Below are 16,122 nucleotides of genomic sequence, written 5' to 3' on the forward strand. Positions count from 1 at the left end.
TTTTTTTATCTGTAACATATAGAATTCTATTAAGAAACCCAAAAAATTATAGATTTTCCAAATAAAATTTATCAATAGTCACATTTCCATGCAGGATGATCAGGTTGGAAGAAAACTCAACTGCAGGATTCCTCTAAAACTCCAGGGGGGTTTTATGACCACATTCAGACCTCTAATGGACCAATAAGATCAACAGTAAAGGGAATAGATCCACTCTGCAGAGCCATCAGATATTAAACACATCAAAACATTTACCTGTCCGACTCACCTGGCCAGGTAAAGAGGCTAGAGTCAGACACTCATTAGTCACATTTATTTAAATCAAGAAATGAAAACATTGAAATTGAATCATTTATTTCAAAACAGGATATTTTTGTATATTTGTTGGATCTTATTACAATACTTGAAAGCAGTGATTTAGTTGATCACATTTTGAATGAAGAATTATTTTAGCCTCCCAAACACTCTCTCAAAGCCCTGCTTGTCAACAACGCGTCCGTAATAAGTAGAAAAATACATTGTCTCTGGACTACTGTATCTCTTCAGTTTCAGTATGGTCTCATTCTCCATGTCTCCTGTGTCCCAGATGGTCAAAACGTCTGACACGGGTAGGTAGGTGTCTTGACGCTTGCCCCAAAAAGTGAGGTGAGAAACTTTGAGTGTGGTCTGGGATGGATCCAGGTACATCATCCCCACAACCCTTCTAAAGAAGTGACTCATAGTATACAGCATGACACCAGCAAACAGTGCAATCCCCGTAGAGTAGCATACTAGAAAGAAGGACACGTCACCCTGGAAGTAAAGGAAATACATGGGTGGAATGATGACCGCAGTGATTGCAGTTTGGAGCAGTTTGAGCCTGGACACGACTCTGAGAAGCTTAATGTGTGGCAGCGTGTAAATCATAGAGAATTTCTGCGTGGATAGGTCTGAGTATCTGACGGAGGTTGTGATTTTAGGAGTGAGGGGTCCATGGGAGGTCTGATGGATGGGTGTATGACCTGAAAAATGAGACTGTAAACCATTAGACACTCGTCCAGAGAGTAAACATGATCCTCTTGTGCAGGACAGGGTGTGGTGGGTTAATCTGCTCAGCAACATCGACCTGATCTGTGGGGGAAAAAAAACATTAAATACGACATTCAGTCAGGCAATATGCAGTCACCTAATTGAGCCAAATATTAACAGCAGAATAAAGTCTCGATCTGTTTTACATTAAAACTGTTAACCCTTATTCAGAATGAGGTCAAATTAATCTCCTAGCTGAATCAAATCAAGCTCAAGGGCATTTCGCGGGTAGGATTGTTTGATCTATTTGATCCACCAATTCCTTTGAATTTGATAACACTGTAATAACAGTAATATTAATAGTCTCACTATGATGCTCACCATGGCCAACGACTGGTTAATTCACAGGTAAAGTCAAAAATAGTCCCAAGTCCACTTTTGGCATGAAGACGTCCAGCTTTGTGACCCGGATGTTACAACCGTGTGTTCCTAAAGATCTCGTTTACTCTCCTCACATTAGAAACATTAGTAAAGTATACATTTTAATTTAAAAAATGTATGAAATTGTTCACACTGAATAAGAGCTGCAAACGGCATGTAGCGAACCTATTTAGAACCACATCCGGGGATGCGCCGAGATGTGTTTCGGTCCGTCGAAAAATGTTTTCCCCACTTAATGAAATATATTTCAAGCCTCCGAGATATGTTCTCCAGCAAAGTGGGATTTACAGTTGTTTTAGTGTAGAAGAATAAATGTCATTGAATGTGTGATTCGTGAAATAACGAGTTAGTTTTATTGGTTTACTTTGACAAAGGTCGCGCCTGTTTTACGTAACATCCGGTCACAGCCGTTACGACGTGCCACCTGAAATGTTGTCCTCCCGTTTGGTCGTTCAGCGGCTCAACCGTCCTAGCAGTTTCTAGCTTTCTCCGGCTTAGATGTGGTTTAATGCTCCACTTAATAGCTGCTGTCAGAATATAACACGGAGCATGGATGTGTGTGAAACATCGCGTTTTTAACCAAGAAAAATAGCTTAACAGGAAAGAAAATGTCAAACTGAAGAAAATCTGCGCTCGTGAACCCAAGAAGTCGTCTACAATGCTTCAGCTGGGAGATGAAGTCACCCTCTACTCACTTGTCCTCGTGGTGGTCCTGCTGGGGACGCGGAGTCCGGTGTGGTCGGCTGTCCTCACCGCTTCCCTCTACTTCTTTCTAGCCATGTTTCGGTTCCCGCAGGTGACGACCAGCCGAGCCCGGCAGGTGTTGCATCCAGACTCCCGTGCAGTGGGCAGCGGTAAGGTGTCTGTGATCGCTCACCGGGGCGGAGGACACGACGCACCGGAGAACACAATAGCAGCCATACGGGAGGTGAGAAGGGACACTGGGGAGGGAAGACGTTAAACCGTTAACCTTCACACGACCTAGAGCGGCTGTTTCTTCTAATGGCGAGATTTAGTTAGTCATTGATTAAAAATGTAATACCTCCACTTTAATACACATTTGTGTAACACCCGCAGATCAGCCCCCAAGATGTTACATGAAGTGAGTCTGACCAACCAGCATTAATGTGGGCAATGAAGCACAGAATCGGATCGCTTCAAAAATAGATAATTTATTAAAGATTGCAAAAGCTAAAAGTCCAAATAAAAGCTCGGTCTGTGCAGGTTGTGCCTACAAAACAGGGCAGGGAGACCAGTTCAAATCCAGGGGGAAGTTGAATTGTCTTCACCAAACCAACATGTATGAAGGTAGTGACGATGACTTGAGCTTCCCCCAATCGGCCCAGTGCTGCACCCACACAATTTACACACACTCACACACACACACACAGTGTGATACAGCTCTCCCAGGTTACATTTGCACTATCTAACCATTTAAGGAGATTGAAATCTAAACGTGCTTATTTTCAAATGAACTAAACCAAAGTGTGTACGACACACGTCAAAATGTTTATAATGTGATATTTTAATGCATCTACTTTTTTGGCTCACGGTGACTTGGTTCTCCAATGCTTTTACCTGCAGGCCAGTAAGAATGGTGCAACTGGTGTGGAGTTAGACCTGGAGTTCTCCGCTGATGGGGTCCCAATACTGATGCACGATGAGACTGTGGATCGGACCACCAATGGGTCGGGACGTCTCAGCCAGATCAAATTTTCAGAGCTCAGGAAGCTGGATGCAGCTGCAAAACATCGGCTCAGGTGAGAAACAGCAAATTGCTGAGTTAGCAAAGCCTACTTCCTCTTGTACGTTCATAATGCGTGTTTTATCCTACTGCGTTGCGGTTTGTGCTGTGTCAGAAAAAAAGAACCATAATGCAGAAGCCTGCTTCCTTTTAATTTATTCTGCAATAAATAAAAACAGATTTCCTTTAAAATAAGTTTGCTCTCCAAGTGAGTGTCACTCTTATTCCTTCATCACTAGGAACAAGTTTGAAGGTGAGAAGATCCCAACTCTACAGGAAGCAGTGGAGGAATGCATCAGACTGCAGCTCACCATCTATTTTGATGTCAAAGGTCATCCGGACCAGGTAGAGAAAACAAAGCTCAAATAAACTTACTTATGTGCTACTGGTTTAAAAATAACTGCAACAAGATGTCTTATTAGTCATTTTTAACTCTCCACACTTTAAATTCAAGTTAGACTAATTAGCAGTGAAATAATCCTTTGCCACATGCTTCATGACCTGCAGATTTACAGACATTGTGTATGATCAAATTCAACACAGCTCTTAATTAGCTGTTTCCACGCTTGCACCGTTTCACTTTTGTGTTGAGTGGTCACAAACAGAGGCACAGGCAACATTTTACTCTTTAATTAAGAGTCTGTGTTGCGTTGTGTTTTAATTGTTTAAGTTTTCAGATATTTGCAGCTCAACACATTTTAAGGAGTACTTACTTAAGAAAGCTGTGGTTTCATCAGTTTCTGTTGTTTTTCTTGTCACTGATCTTCTAGAGGTCAGTGGCCCACAGCAGTGTGTCTGATCCCACGCAGCTATTGGATGGGTGCAAACACACACACACACACACACACACACCGCAAACTGACCCTCTATAGTTGTGTGCTTTGTTGTTCCCACACAGGCAGCTGCAGCTCTTAAAGACTTGTATCAGAAATATCCGGTTCTCTACAACAGCAGCATCGTCTGTTCCTTCGAACCCAAAGTCATTTACAGGGTAAGAGTGTGTGTGTGTGTGTGTGTGTTTAAAAGCAGCTGTGAATCCTGTAGATGAGGCATGAACTGATATGATTTTTTGCATTGAAGTTTGATAAAGCTTTATTTTGAAAGGCCTTCACTAAAAACTCGCTGAGCTCTTTATAATTTATTAAACTGATTATTTGAAACATGATAAATACCATTTATAGACTATAAATAATATAATTATCCAAAGGAAAATTAAAACAAATGCACAACCCAACTTGTTTAATACGTGTTCATTATTGATCTGAGTTGTCCTGATGTGCTTCTGAGCAGAACCGTGCCCGAGACAAAAGTAGCAGGAGGCTGAGGGGATCAGTGAACTTTGTGAAATGATTTGTAAACGCAGCACAGCACAAAAATGGCGGTGATGTTGAGCTTTCTGCTCAGTCGTTGGTTTCTTGTCAGACTCTGAACCAGGAGATGGCTGCAGGCAGTGAGGCGTCGTACGGAAAGCTCTGGAACAGTCAGTGACTCCACCCCATAGCCAATCAGTGACCACATCAAAGCAAGTACTAGGGGGAAAATACCGACCTGTGCTGTTGGAAGAAGCTGTCCAACCAGACCGGACCCATACGAGTCATGCTGTTGGGAAAGGGGCATTAGAGCCACGTTATCAGCTTTAGCTGTAAGCACATGCAGAGGCTGACAGGGAGGCAGATGGTGCTCCAGTACTTGGGAAACTAAAAAGTGTTGTCTCCTCAAACAGCAGCGCAGCTCCTCCACAAAAGAGAACCTTCATCCTCCAAGCCTGGGTCATCTGGGCTTTTTATGATAAATGACCCACACTTGTATAGCACCTCTCAGAGTAAGGACTCCAAAGCGCTTTACACTACAGTGTGTCATTCACCCATTCACACACACATTCACACACTGGTGGTGATGAGCTACGACGTAGCCACAGCTGCCCTGGGGCGCGCTGACAGAGGCGAGGCTGCTGAGCACCGGTCCCTCCGACCACCACCAGCAGGCAGGGTGGGTTAAGTGTCTTGCCCAAGGACACAACAGCAGAATTCTCTGTCCGGAACCTGCAACCTTCCGATTACTGGACAACCCGCTCGACCTGTTGAGCTACTGCTGCCCCTAATATGCCTAAAAATTTCCCAAAAGGCAAAATTCGTCCTGTTAAAAATTCCAGAGGCTTTCTTACATCTGCCATGAGGACCAAACTTGTACTCGTTAACCTGCTAACAGGAGCCGCCCAAGCCAACCAGCGGAAACTAAATGTTTGCCAGTATTCCCATTTTGACTGTTGCTGCACTTTTATTCCCGCATCTTTCCAACCAGATGAGGCAGAGCGACCCTGAAGTGGTCACCGCGTTGACCCACAGACCCTGGAGCCTGAGTCGTCTTGGAGACGGTGTCCCGCGTTTCTCATCGGCATGGAAACATCACTGGGTGACGCTGATGGACATCATGTTGGACTGGGCGCACCATCACGTGCTGTGGAGGCTCTGTGGCGTATCGGCGTTCCTGGTACAGAAGAACTTTGTGTCCCAGTGAGTGAGAAAACCCCTGCGAGGTGTTCTAGTCTAGGCTTTCATGTTTCCATGTGCTTCTTCATGGAGTTGTTACCCGTGTGCTGTCTGCAGGGACTACATTCAGTACTGGGCCCAGCGGGGGGTGGAGCTTGTAGTTTGGACCACCAACACAAAAGTGGAGAAGGCGTATTACCAGGAGCTGCTACACATCAGCTACATCACCGACAGCCTGGTGGAAGACTGTGAACCGCACTACTGAGAAACACACACACACACACACACACGTTTATTATAAACATAATAAAGACATTTTTACTCACCACTCCTCAGATATCTGTTACATCATAGAAAGTCAACAGTTCAGGAGACTTTTTATGCTGAGGCACAATTTTTATGTTTATATTTGAGTTTTTCCTGGAGAAAAACATTTCAAACCTTTAGATTTAATGCAAAGGGGCCAAATATTAGCAGTTAGACGCTGAAATTAGTTTATGTTATATCTGTTTATGTGTAAAAGTCTCAAGTCATCCCTTCTTTCATGACTTTTCTTCTAACAAATAAAAAGTTGTAATTATTTCTTGATTTGTCTCCAGCGACAGTTCTCTGGACTTCCAGAAGGTTGTTTTAGTTGTTCTTTAGCTGGTTTTATTTCCACTGTACAAAAATGATCACGTCTCATAATTTTATTATGATTCAAATTTAGTTCCTGAAAAAAAAATCGACAAAAACTTCAAATCAAATCTTTAGTTACTTCTATAAATAAGTAGTAAATATTTTATGATCCAGATAATAAACAGCCTTATTGTTCTCATAGAGAGATTAAATAATCTGTAGGGATGAGATGAGCTGAGCCTTGATCACCATGTACAGAGACTTGTTTAAAGGTGCAGTATGTAAGAATATAGTGAGTATTTTACAGTGAGAAAATCCCAAAAGAGTAATGTTTCAGTCAATTTGGAAGGAAGGTTATACTGAAACATATTTCCAGCTGGCTGTGGGGATTGTCAGTTTTTCTCCTTTCAAAATAAAGGAAGGAAGGACTTAACTACTGTTTACCACCAGTTTGTGTCGGGTTGCCGTGTCCCCTGCGAGCTAATACTGCAGCGCCAACAAAAGCTTCAGTTGTTTAAAGTGGTTGCAGTAACTAAATTTTACCACAGCATGTGATTTTTATTCATTTTTACATAATGCACCTTTAAGCGTAAAAGTTGATAAATGGAAGGTTTGAACAATTTACAAAGAACTACTTTGTCATGTTGTCTTACAGGTTTTTAATATGTTGCACAGTTTGTTCCTACTTCTTTATTTAAAAGCTAAAGATAACAGAAAACCAGAATGTGAAAGCTTTGTTTATGCTTTCATATTTATGTCTTGAAATCCATCCAAGTCCTCTGGAGTCCAAGATTCTTGTAATGTTCGCATTTTCCACTGTTTAAACTACCAGTTAAAGGTATTTATGACCATTTAATTACAAACTGGGGGGAAAAAAAGGCTCCTTTGTGTTAAACAGTCAGAACTTTCTTTATCTTAAACAGTCTAGAATTTAGAAAATCAACCTTTCTGACGTCTTCAAATCATCAAAAATCAGTTTCATGTTTTTATCACTTTAAAAATCTAGCAGAGGTTCAGAAAATCCAGAAATGTTTTGCTTAAGCATTTTAAAACTTTTTTTTTCTCATAGCCAGAATAGAAACCGCAGAGACTGAACAGACTGATCCGCAGGGCCAGTTCTGTTCTAGGATGCCCCCTGGACCCTGTGGAGGTGGTGAGTGACAGGAGAATGACAGCTAAACTGTCATCCATGTTGGACAATATCTCCCATCCCATGCAGGTGACTTTGACAGCTATGAGCAGCTCCTTTAGTGGGAGACTGCGGCACCCAAGGTGTGGGACAGAGAGATTCCGGAGGTCTTTCCTCCCCACTGCTGTCAGACTTTACAACAAATCTGTTGGATGAAGTGTACTCTGTATTTCTAGCTGTATCTAGTATGGTTATTATTTTTTAACCCATTCTTAAGGTATAAAATGTCTATTGTATTGAGTTTATTTTATCTCATTGCGATCGGTCTTATTGTATTTTAGTGTTTTTCTCCCTCTGCAGCATAACTTTTACTTTTACTTTGCTTTTACTTGGCTGTAAACGAAACAAATTTCCCACTTGTGGGACTAATAAAGGTCATCTTATCTTATCTTATCTGAAACAACTAGCTGGTGACTGCGTTTTTACTGAAGCCCGTTCTCAACAACTCAGGATTTAAATGTTTAATTTGATTTTTGCTGCTTTTACTTTTATATTTATTTAACTTTTCATGGCTGCAGGGTTTCTCTGTCTTAAAGTATAATAACAACTACCGGTAAAGGTTTTTATAGTCATATGAGTGTTTTATAATAATTCAGTCAACATAATTGTGGGTTACATGTATAGGAAACCTAAATATAAACCTGAGATTTATAGGTTTAATACACTAACCGTGTGCTTTTGGCTTTGCTGTAGCCCAGCCTCAGTTGGGAGGGGCATAAAAGTAACAGAAAAGGAGTAGAAAGATTTAAAAAGTTAATCAAAAGGTCAAAATATGCACAAAAAAAAGTACTAAAGACAAAAAATAAACACACTATTTGTGCATTTATTTTCATGATCTTGTTTCATTAAGTTACGTGTGTTTTAAATTAACTGGAATTATTTTATTTCTATAAACTCTAGATAATTTTTTATAAATTATAAAGCCAGATTTTTATCCTAAAATGATGAAATGAAATGTTTTAGATAATTCCATAAAATTTGAAAAGTATTTTGTTTAACTTTGGCCAAACTTGTGAGTATTTGGGTTTTCTGTTTGCTTTATTGAAGAAAGGAAAAATCTTTTTTATCATTTAATTTTCTATATTTTGTTTTTACTTTTTTTTGTGAATGCCTGAAATTTATCAACTTTTTTAGTGAGAACAATATAATGACCAAAAAATACCTAAAATAAAACATAGAAAGTAATTTTAATAATAGTTGCATTAAGAGTACATATATTTGGAAATCAACATAAAAATTTCCTTTTTATCTTCATATTGATTGACTTCTGTCTCTTAAATATCATTTATTTGATATTTGTTGTTATTTTCCTAATTTCATTCACCGTTTTCCTGCTTGTGGTCGTCCTCTAATCATATTGATGTAAGAAAAGGGAAGAGTGAAGGTTTAAAGTTTTAAAAATGGTGGTGCTGAACAAAACTTTTTCTCTGCCAATGAAAAATGGCATAATTACAAATATAACTAACAACTAATAATGTGGTCTACAAGATAACTAGGCCACAAGGGCACTACTTAACTGGAGTGCAGCTGTGGTAAATGTTTAGAGGAATTAGTTAAAACTGTTTTAATGCTTTTTAAATACTGAATGTCAGCTTTATTTTGCACTTTAAGTAAAAGCATGATGTAAACAGATTTTAGGAATTGAACGCTTTTGGTGAATCGGTAGTTAGATTGCAGAAATGATTACGCTGATAATAAAAAAAATGTGATTTTGTGTGACTGGATGTCTCATTTGGACAGAAATGTCATTTATATGTTTTGATGCGTTTTTCTCTCTTCATCAGACTCAGGTGACTGGCCCAGACGGTGCAGATGAATGAGGGGGTTAGTAGGAGGCGTAGTATTAGATATCACCCCAGATAAGCCTGTCTGAGCTGCTTCTTTGCCCGACTGATCTTTGGTAGCTAAATGCAGCCTCTTGGCTCCCACTCAGGTGATTTTTCACCTGAACAATAGACCTTACCTATGCTAACGACTCTTACGTCTCAAAGGGAAGGATACTTGAGACAGACTTAAATATTTGTGTAATAATTAATAGCTAAAATTAAGTAATACTTAAATAATCAATCCCTCAGGGTGCAGAAACGTTTAAGTTTGAATGCCAGCAAAGTGGTTTAGTAGGGGAAAGGTTGAACCCTTAGTCCATCCCACCAAGCCCGGTCCGGGGGCGTGGTCAGGAGCGTCACTACTGGGGGTGTAAACCAGCCGGCCAACCAGAGGTAAACAGACACAACGAGGGCGGAAACGAATCCGTCACAACTTCAATATAAAAGCCTTAGTCCTAAGTCAATGGGAGTCGACCAATCCACAGTATTTAAATATGGAATTATTTATTTTTGTTTTGTACAAATACGGTATGATCATCATAAAATATGTTATGTTCTTACTTGATGTTCTTAAACCAGGCTGAAAAAGATATACAAAGTTTAGGAGGTAGTTAAGTTGTAGTGACAAATTACCATTGAGGTAAAAGTCAAACTACGTTGAAATTTGCTACAGCATTTGATTTTAAAAGACCCTTGGAAGGATTAACACTCAGACTCCATGATGAAGATGAAAATTTAATGCATCAACCATGAGTGAAAGGATATTTGGGGGAAATGAATACCTTAAGAAGTTTAGTGTCCAAGCTCAGGATAAACATGAATAACCATTATGACCTGAGCTGATTCTGAGACATTTAGCCCTCATTAGTGTGGGAAAACAAAACTGGCAGATGAAGTATGGGTGACATCAATAAGATTTATTCCGTATACCGTAGTGTAAATTCAGTGTATGGGGAGAGCAGCTGTGTGACATAATACACAACACTCAGTTACCAGAAGATGTGCCATTTTTTACGTTAGGAGACCACAAAGCATTGTAAATTATGGCGTTGTGGAATTTCTGTCACATTTTCAGCATTGGGAGTTTAGAAACAGCAATTTTAAAGCTATGTCAACACGTTTATTTGTTTTTTTCATTACATTTCGCTTCACCAGCAACTTTTCCAAATGTACCCATTCTGGTTGTTTGGTGAAGTCTGCCGGTGTCTATTGCCATTGAGTTACAGCCCAAGTGAAACACAAGTCCCACCCAGTGGCTCTACTGGGCCTTCTGTGAGTACCTCAGTTCAGGTCCCTGGGAAATGCCTCTTTCCCAGATGACGGTCCTTTTGAGCTGGTGAGATGCAGACACGCCACAAAGTTCCGGTAAATTACCTGGACCTCCTAATAGTGGAAATGGGCCTTAAGGGCACATGACTAAAAAGTGGCTCAATTTTTTTTATTTCTTAATTTTAATGAATAAAAATATATAATTAAAACTTGACTGAAAATAAAGATTTTGAGGCCATAAATCCCTGGTGGCACACCTAGTTAGGATCACTATTTCCACATTACTAAATGTGTTTGTATATTTGCAAATTTTAAGTGTGTAATTTTACTAAAACGCACAAGTGGAATAATAAGATCTGTATTCAAAGGATTTGGCAATGAAATAGCCAAGAGTTTTATTTTGAAATCCATAACCGGAAATTGTATTATTCACGATGCGTACCTTGAGAGCGTCTCAGCAGGTTACCTATTTGTCCTTATGAAAATAAAGGGAGCGTTGTCCTTGTGATCTGTGACAGAGAGTTCGCTTTGTAGTCCGGTTCGGAGCTCCAGCGGTGCCGACATCACAGAGTCCGGTCCAGAGTGTCGCTATCTCCGGGTATCAGGAAGTGTTCACGCCGCCTCCTCTGCATGATCCCCGGCATGTGGACCTGCGTTCTCCTTGAATGACCTACACGCCACGTCCAGCAGAACCCGCGGGTTCGTCTCATCGGAACACCTGCTGGTCCGGAGCGTTTTAAAGCACACACACGTCACACCGAGTCTCGTGCAAGTTTCAGGCCGACTCTGGAGCAGCTGACCCCGGGCCGAGAAAGCTACTGCGTCAGACAGAAACGACTGGAAGTTCTTAGTCAGGAGTCAATGTTCGGATCCGGATTTTAATCAACACAAAGGTTTCCTTTCGGACTCTGACATCGCATGATGTACACAATCACCAGAGGTCCCAGCAAACTGGTTACGCAACGGAGGACAGGTGAGGTTCCGGTGTTCCCTAAAGCGTGAAGCAACCGAACGCAAACGGACGTCAGGAGAACTTCGGTTGCGTCAGCCTGCAGAGTTTATAGTGAAAACTTTCAGGAACATCATTAAACATTTTATTTAACTCTTGATTTGTTTTCAGGTCCCACTCAGCAGGTCGAGAGCAAATTCAGCGACTTAAAGCTCAAGCCGACGTCTTGGCTCACGGCTAAGTAAGTGGCCATGTGTGGCTTTTATTTGTCATTTAATTATATTGCTGCGCGAGACCCAAAATACTGCGCACGTGGACAAGTTGTGAGCTGACGGAACGCTCTCAGCGTGGCGTGCATCCATTATCGGACGCAGCTATTTCTCAGGTCAAACTTGAAGGTTATTTATGTGCTGGTTTGTGCCCACACGTGGTGGTGCGTTCACGGACTGCAAGCCAGTAAATCCCACCTGCTGCAGGTGTTTACTTCAGGGAATAATCCCAATGAGAGTTGCATGATAAATGTATTAGTTTATGGAGAAACTAAAGCAGATAGTGTACTGGTCACAGCCTTTCGTGTTGCCGCGTGACTGGTTTGGTGAAAGAACATGAAGTGTCTGCTGAAAGTGCACCTCAGTGCAGCCACACCTGGTTGATTTTGCTACAAAGTAAACCTTTAATTCTGCAGACTCGCTGTAACCCTGTGGGTTGCATTTCTGAGGAAAGCAGAGATTTAATGGTCCTTTGTTTTGTTTGTTCTCAGCAGCTCTCCAGCCCCAAAGATTGTGTTCAACCGTCTGAATGGGAAGCGTCACAACGGGACAGCCACGCAGAAGACTGAGGGCCCTGCAGAGGGATTCACTCCTGCACACGAGGAGAACGTCAGATTTGTGTATGAAGGTGAGGATCTATGAATGGGGGATGGGATCCATGGGTCACATGTTCTGATCTAATCTTAGGTTTAAAGGTCAGACTGTGGGGTTTTAGATAATGTTTTTCTTTTAAATCACTTCTGTGGATGGAGAAGACAGATTCTGGTTTTATTACTTTTCCTTCATCTTACAAGGAGCTTTGGGCACTTTTGCTTCATCCACGTTTGGATCTAGAAGCAAATCGAGTTGAGGATTTTCGAGCCAGAGCCACAAGAGCTTTAGCAGGAGAGTTTTCTCCTTTCCACTAAAACATAACTTCTTTACCCAGTATAATCGTTAACTCAAAGTGCCGCAATGGAAATGAATAACTGATTGCTAAATCAGCAGCTTTGTGTTACTTTTGGGCCTAAAGCCAGGAAGTCTTCTGTAATCTGGCTGCAGAGTTTACCTGCAAAGACTATTCTAAGATATCGTTCATCCCTCCTGCAGAGATATTCCAGCTTTACCTGCACCTGTTCTGTGTGCACGGCAGATTTACATTAAATAAGTGGCTGAAATGTTGTCTAAAGGTCAGGAAGTTGGTGGAGTCGGCACACAGCAGCATGTGCAACTCGCATTGTGTTGTATTTTTAGTCTAAAAAGAGAAAAATTCTTATCTAGAAAAATAGCATTACTTAAAATAAGGCAAATATTCTTAAATATGATCTAAATGTTCTTTTTGTGTAAAAATAAATCTGCCAATGGGGTAAGCAAAAATTGCTTGGCTAGAATTCTTATAACTAGCATTGACAGATTTTTTTATTTCAACTCAAAGCAAAAAAATGTGATCATATTTAAGAATATTCATCTTATTTTAAGTAATGGATTTTTGTTCTAGATACCAAATTCTTTTTAGACTAAAATAAAATGACTAAAAACGAGGCTTCATTGCTGTCTTAGAATTTTGTATCGGTGAAAACATTTTCAAAAATATTCAATCTTAATCTTTCTCAGCTGCATTGGTCATTTTTTGCATCATCAGTGGTTTCATCAGATACCTGTTTCATCAAATGTCAGTGAGCTCATTAGTATGGAGCACTCTTCCTGCCAAAATGGAAAAATATATAAGTGAGGAAATGAAAATGTAAATTGCAAATGCTGATATTTAAATGAATGTGGAAATAATTATTGCTCCTTTATTAATTTCCACGTTTATTTTAACATTCCTAATTTTTACTGCTTATTTTGACATGACACTACACAGTTACATTTTTTTATGTATTGTTTTTATTTTAGGAAAAGTTCCATTTTCAGAGATGGGAGGTTTTTGCTGAAAAATAGCCTCAATTAATCAAGTATTAATTTTTTTGTGTGCTACAAAAAGATATGAAAGTGAAAATTAAATCAGGATTAAAATACGAGAAAAATATAAAAGAATTAATAAAATGATAATAATGGGACAGACAATTCACGAATAGTGATATTTACACACACACACACTATTGCCTGCCCTTCCCGGGTGGGTGGGGTAATTTATTTATTTACTGTTTTGTGTAAAAAGACAAATCATGAAAGGGAATTTAAACCTATTTGTTGCATATGATCAGATGTTGACGGTGTGTGTGTGTGTGTGTGTGTGTGTGTGTGTTTACAGTATGGCAGGAGGTGGAGCAGAAGCTGGAGGACAGAGACCGAGGAGAGCCCGCACCGGTCCAGTACACGGAGAAGACTCCCAGTGCTGTCATGAAAAGTAAGAATAAACTTTTATAATTAACAGACCCTAACCGGTAATCCTAACCCGCTGAACTCTGAATCTTTAATCTCACTTTATATTTATTATAATCCCACAGAAGCCTTTCATCTAGAGCTTCGTATCGGCCAGTTTCCTTTTATCTGCAGTTGTTGTAATCGTCTGATTTAATGTTTAACCTGACGGTTCCAGCTAATCCAGCTCTGACTGGAGTCTCGTCTCAGATTTAATCTCTCATCTGTCACACCCAGTTTAATGACATCACTCATTTACAAACATCCATGGCATTTTGTGAAATGGACAGGGTGATTCTGGTCAATCCAAGGTTGATTTTAAATTAGGATTAGGTTCAGTCTTCTGTTTACAAGCTGTTTTCATACCGACAGATTAAATTTAAACGGGTCTAAATTATGACTTAAGTATCGTCATAAATCTGCTTTTATCTATTTAACTTGAATCCTTCTTTATTTCTCCTTCATGTAGACTTTGTGCCTATCGATCTGGAGGAGTGGTGGGCCCAGCGCTTCCTCGCCAACATTGCCAACCTGTCCTAAGAGACAGGAAGTCCCGTACCGGCGCTCGTGCTGACGGTGGAAAAGAGGCGGGGCTCGTCTCTGGGATTCATCCCGCTGTGCGTAATTTTGGGATGTGACTGGATGCTGTAGAGAAATCGGAACGCGCGACACAAGCTCATCCTACTGGAGAGCAGCGGCAGCGACCCGACTGAACTTTGACAGATTTGGTCCTGCGCTGCGTTTAAGGACATCTCTGTCCGTGAACGACGTACGAGGAGCTGTCAGACTGGTTTTCTCTCGTCTGTAATTAAGTGCTCACAGCTTTGGATGTAAAGCTTATAAAGAAGTAAATGTTTTTCAAAAACAGTGATTTTCTTTATTTTGCTGCCTAGATGATACACTATTTTAACAGTGAAACACAAACATCCCTGAAACACATTTACCTGATTTAAAGATGTTTTTAAGACTTAACTCATAATTTAAAAATAATCCTAATCCACCTGAAATCCCGTTAAAGTTTTACAGCACCGTTTTTCTTCCTGCCTGCTCCTCCCGCCCCCTTGCCCATCCTTTTGCCCCCCCGGCCCCCCCTGCTGGTCCCAGGCTGGCCTAGCTTGGCTGTGGTGAAGGTGATGCACTGAGAGTCCAGGTAGTCCATCAGCTTGGCGGCGCCCAGGCGGATCCCCGCCGCCTTGAGCTCCGCCTGAAACTGGGACAGGACGAGAGGCTCGTACTGGAGGATCTGGTTGAAGATCTTGGGGGTGGACAGGATGAAGGAGCGCACGGCCTGGATACGATCCTGGAGGCGGGACGCCGCCTGGGAGGACGAGATGCCGCCGTCGCTGTCCGAGTCGCCATCAGAAGAGAGGACCTGCTCTGGGTTGGACCTGATCAGGAAAAAGCTGTTTGGTTATAAAACGTTGGTAATGAATTCTGAGTTGCGTTCTGTGTTGACTCACAAACCTTTCAGATTCCTCACTGGTGGCAGTTGACGAGGTATTTGAGCCCTGAGAGGCAGAAAGCAGCTCGCCGTCCCCACACTTGTCTTTCCCAGGGGACGTGGCAGCAGGAGCTCTAGGTTCTTTGAACTGTTCCATCTGATTGGTGGAGATGGACCGTCTGGGAGGCGGTGCCTCGTCCTCTGAGTCAGAGCTGGTCACCTGGTGGGTGTACTGGTGGATCTGCTTGAGCTTCAGGATCATCTGACGCTTCGGTAACGGCCGAACCCCGAACCTGCACGGGGACACGGTTTGTGATGCAGACAGAGACACAGTGGGAGGAAGTCTGATCGGTTCCTAGCCACTCACCTGTTGAGTTTGTTCTTCAGCTCTGGGGTGTCCATGTCTGAGAAGTGAGGCATGGGAGTGATGGGCTCCATGGGGTGGGGCGTTTTATCCTGGGGCGGAGCTAAAAATACAAAAAAAAACTCTTAAATGTAATAATTGTCTGAGTTTGACTGAGTTTTATGAACTTTCC

The 16,122-nt window shown here is 41.3% G+C and overlaps 4 protein-coding genes across 7 annotated transcripts in view; 2 read left to right on the forward strand and 2 right to left on the reverse strand.

The window, feature by feature from the left end:
• Nucleotides 1–298: 298 nt before the first annotated feature.
• On the reverse strand, nt 299–2,285 carry tmem186 (transmembrane protein 186). 2 transcript variants are annotated; one of them, XM_015967438.3, is made up of 2 exons: nt 2,145–2,285; nt 299–1,110 (listed from the first exon to the last, which is right to left on the reverse strand). In XM_015967438.3, exon 2 carries the CDS (start codon nt 1,099–1,101, stop codon nt 445–447), a length of 657 nt encoding a protein of 218 aa, XP_015822924.1. In that variant the 5' UTR covers nt 1,102–1,110; nt 2,145–2,285; the 3' UTR covers nt 299–444. The 2 variants fall into 2 exon arrangements, with proteins under 2 accessions (XP_015822924.1, XP_015822918.1); XM_015967432.3 differs by lacking the exon at nt 2,145–2,285 and adding an exon at nt 1,390–1,655.
• gde1 (glycerophosphodiester phosphodiesterase 1) lies at nt 1,971–6,270 on the forward strand. Its single transcript, XM_015967420.3, has 6 exons — nt 1,971–2,377; nt 3,034–3,209; nt 3,433–3,538; nt 4,092–4,184; nt 5,495–5,706; nt 5,800–6,270. The coding sequence occupies exons 1-6, from the start codon at nt 2,108–2,110 to the stop codon at nt 5,945–5,947; spliced, it is 1,005 nt and encodes a 334-aa protein (XP_015822906.1). The 5' UTR covers nt 1,971–2,107; the 3' UTR covers nt 5,948–6,270.
• A 4,741-nt stretch (nt 6,271–11,011) lies between these two features.
• Nucleotides 11,012–15,012, forward strand: mcrip2 (MAPK regulated corepressor interacting protein 2). 2 transcript variants are annotated; one of them, XM_015967406.3, is made up of 5 exons: nt 11,012–11,557; nt 11,705–11,774; nt 12,294–12,430; nt 14,036–14,131; nt 14,615–15,012. In XM_015967406.3, the coding sequence occupies exons 1-5, from the start codon at nt 11,503–11,505 to the stop codon at nt 14,683–14,685; spliced, it is 429 nt and encodes a 142-aa protein (XP_015822892.1). In that variant the 5' UTR covers nt 11,012–11,502; the 3' UTR covers nt 14,686–15,012. The 2 variants fall into 2 exon arrangements, with proteins under 2 accessions (XP_015822892.1, XP_015822883.1); XM_015967397.3 differs by having other exon boundaries at nt 11,274–11,557; nt 12,297–12,430.
• A 76-nt stretch (nt 15,013–15,088) lies between these two features.
• Nucleotides 15,089–16,122, reverse strand: part of slx4 (SLX4 structure-specific endonuclease subunit homolog (S. cerevisiae)) — a 12,216-nt gene continuing 11,182 nt past the window's right edge. For both annotated transcript variants that reach the window (XM_070550021.1, XM_015967386.3), the window contains exons 12-14: nt 15,954–16,053; nt 15,610–15,879; nt 15,089–15,533 (exon numbers count right to left, since the gene is read on the reverse strand). In XM_070550021.1, the coding sequence (XP_070406122.1) occupies nt 15,158–15,533; nt 15,610–15,879; nt 15,954–16,053 (746 nt within the window). In that variant the 3' untranslated portion in view covers nt 15,089–15,157. The remainder of the gene's footprint in view (nt 15,534–15,609; nt 15,880–15,953; nt 16,054–16,122) is intronic.

This window comes from Nothobranchius furzeri, chromosome 4, assembly GCF_043380555.1.
Source record: "Nothobranchius furzeri strain GRZ-AD chromosome 4, NfurGRZ-RIMD1, whole genome shotgun sequence".
NCBI lineage: Eukaryota > Metazoa > Chordata > Actinopteri > Cyprinodontiformes > Nothobranchiidae > Nothobranchius > Nothobranchius furzeri.

Coding starts and splice junctions, on each gene's coding strand:
- gde1 (XM_015967420.3), top strand. CDS start 2,108: ATGCTTCAGCTGGGAGATGAAGTCACCCTCTACTCACTTGTCCTCGTG. Junction 3,539..4,091: donor TCAAAGGTCATCCGGACCAG/GTAGAGAAAACA, acceptor GTTCCCACACAG/GCAGCTGCAGCTCTTAAAGA. Junction 5,707..5,799: donor CAGAAGAACTTTGTGTCCCA/GTGAGTGAGAAA, acceptor TGCTGTCTGCAG/GGACTACATTCAGTACTGGG.
- mcrip2 (XM_015967406.3), top strand. CDS start 11,503: ATGATGTACACAATCACCAGAGGTCCCAGCAAACTGGTTACGCAACGG. Junction 11,558..11,704: donor GGTTACGCAACGGAGGACAG/GTGAGGTTCCGG, acceptor ATTTGTTTTCAG/GTCCCACTCAGCAGGTCGAG. Junction 12,431..14,035: donor CGTCAGATTTGTGTATGAAG/GTGAGGATCTAT, acceptor GTGTGTTTACAG/TATGGCAGGAGGTGGAGCAG.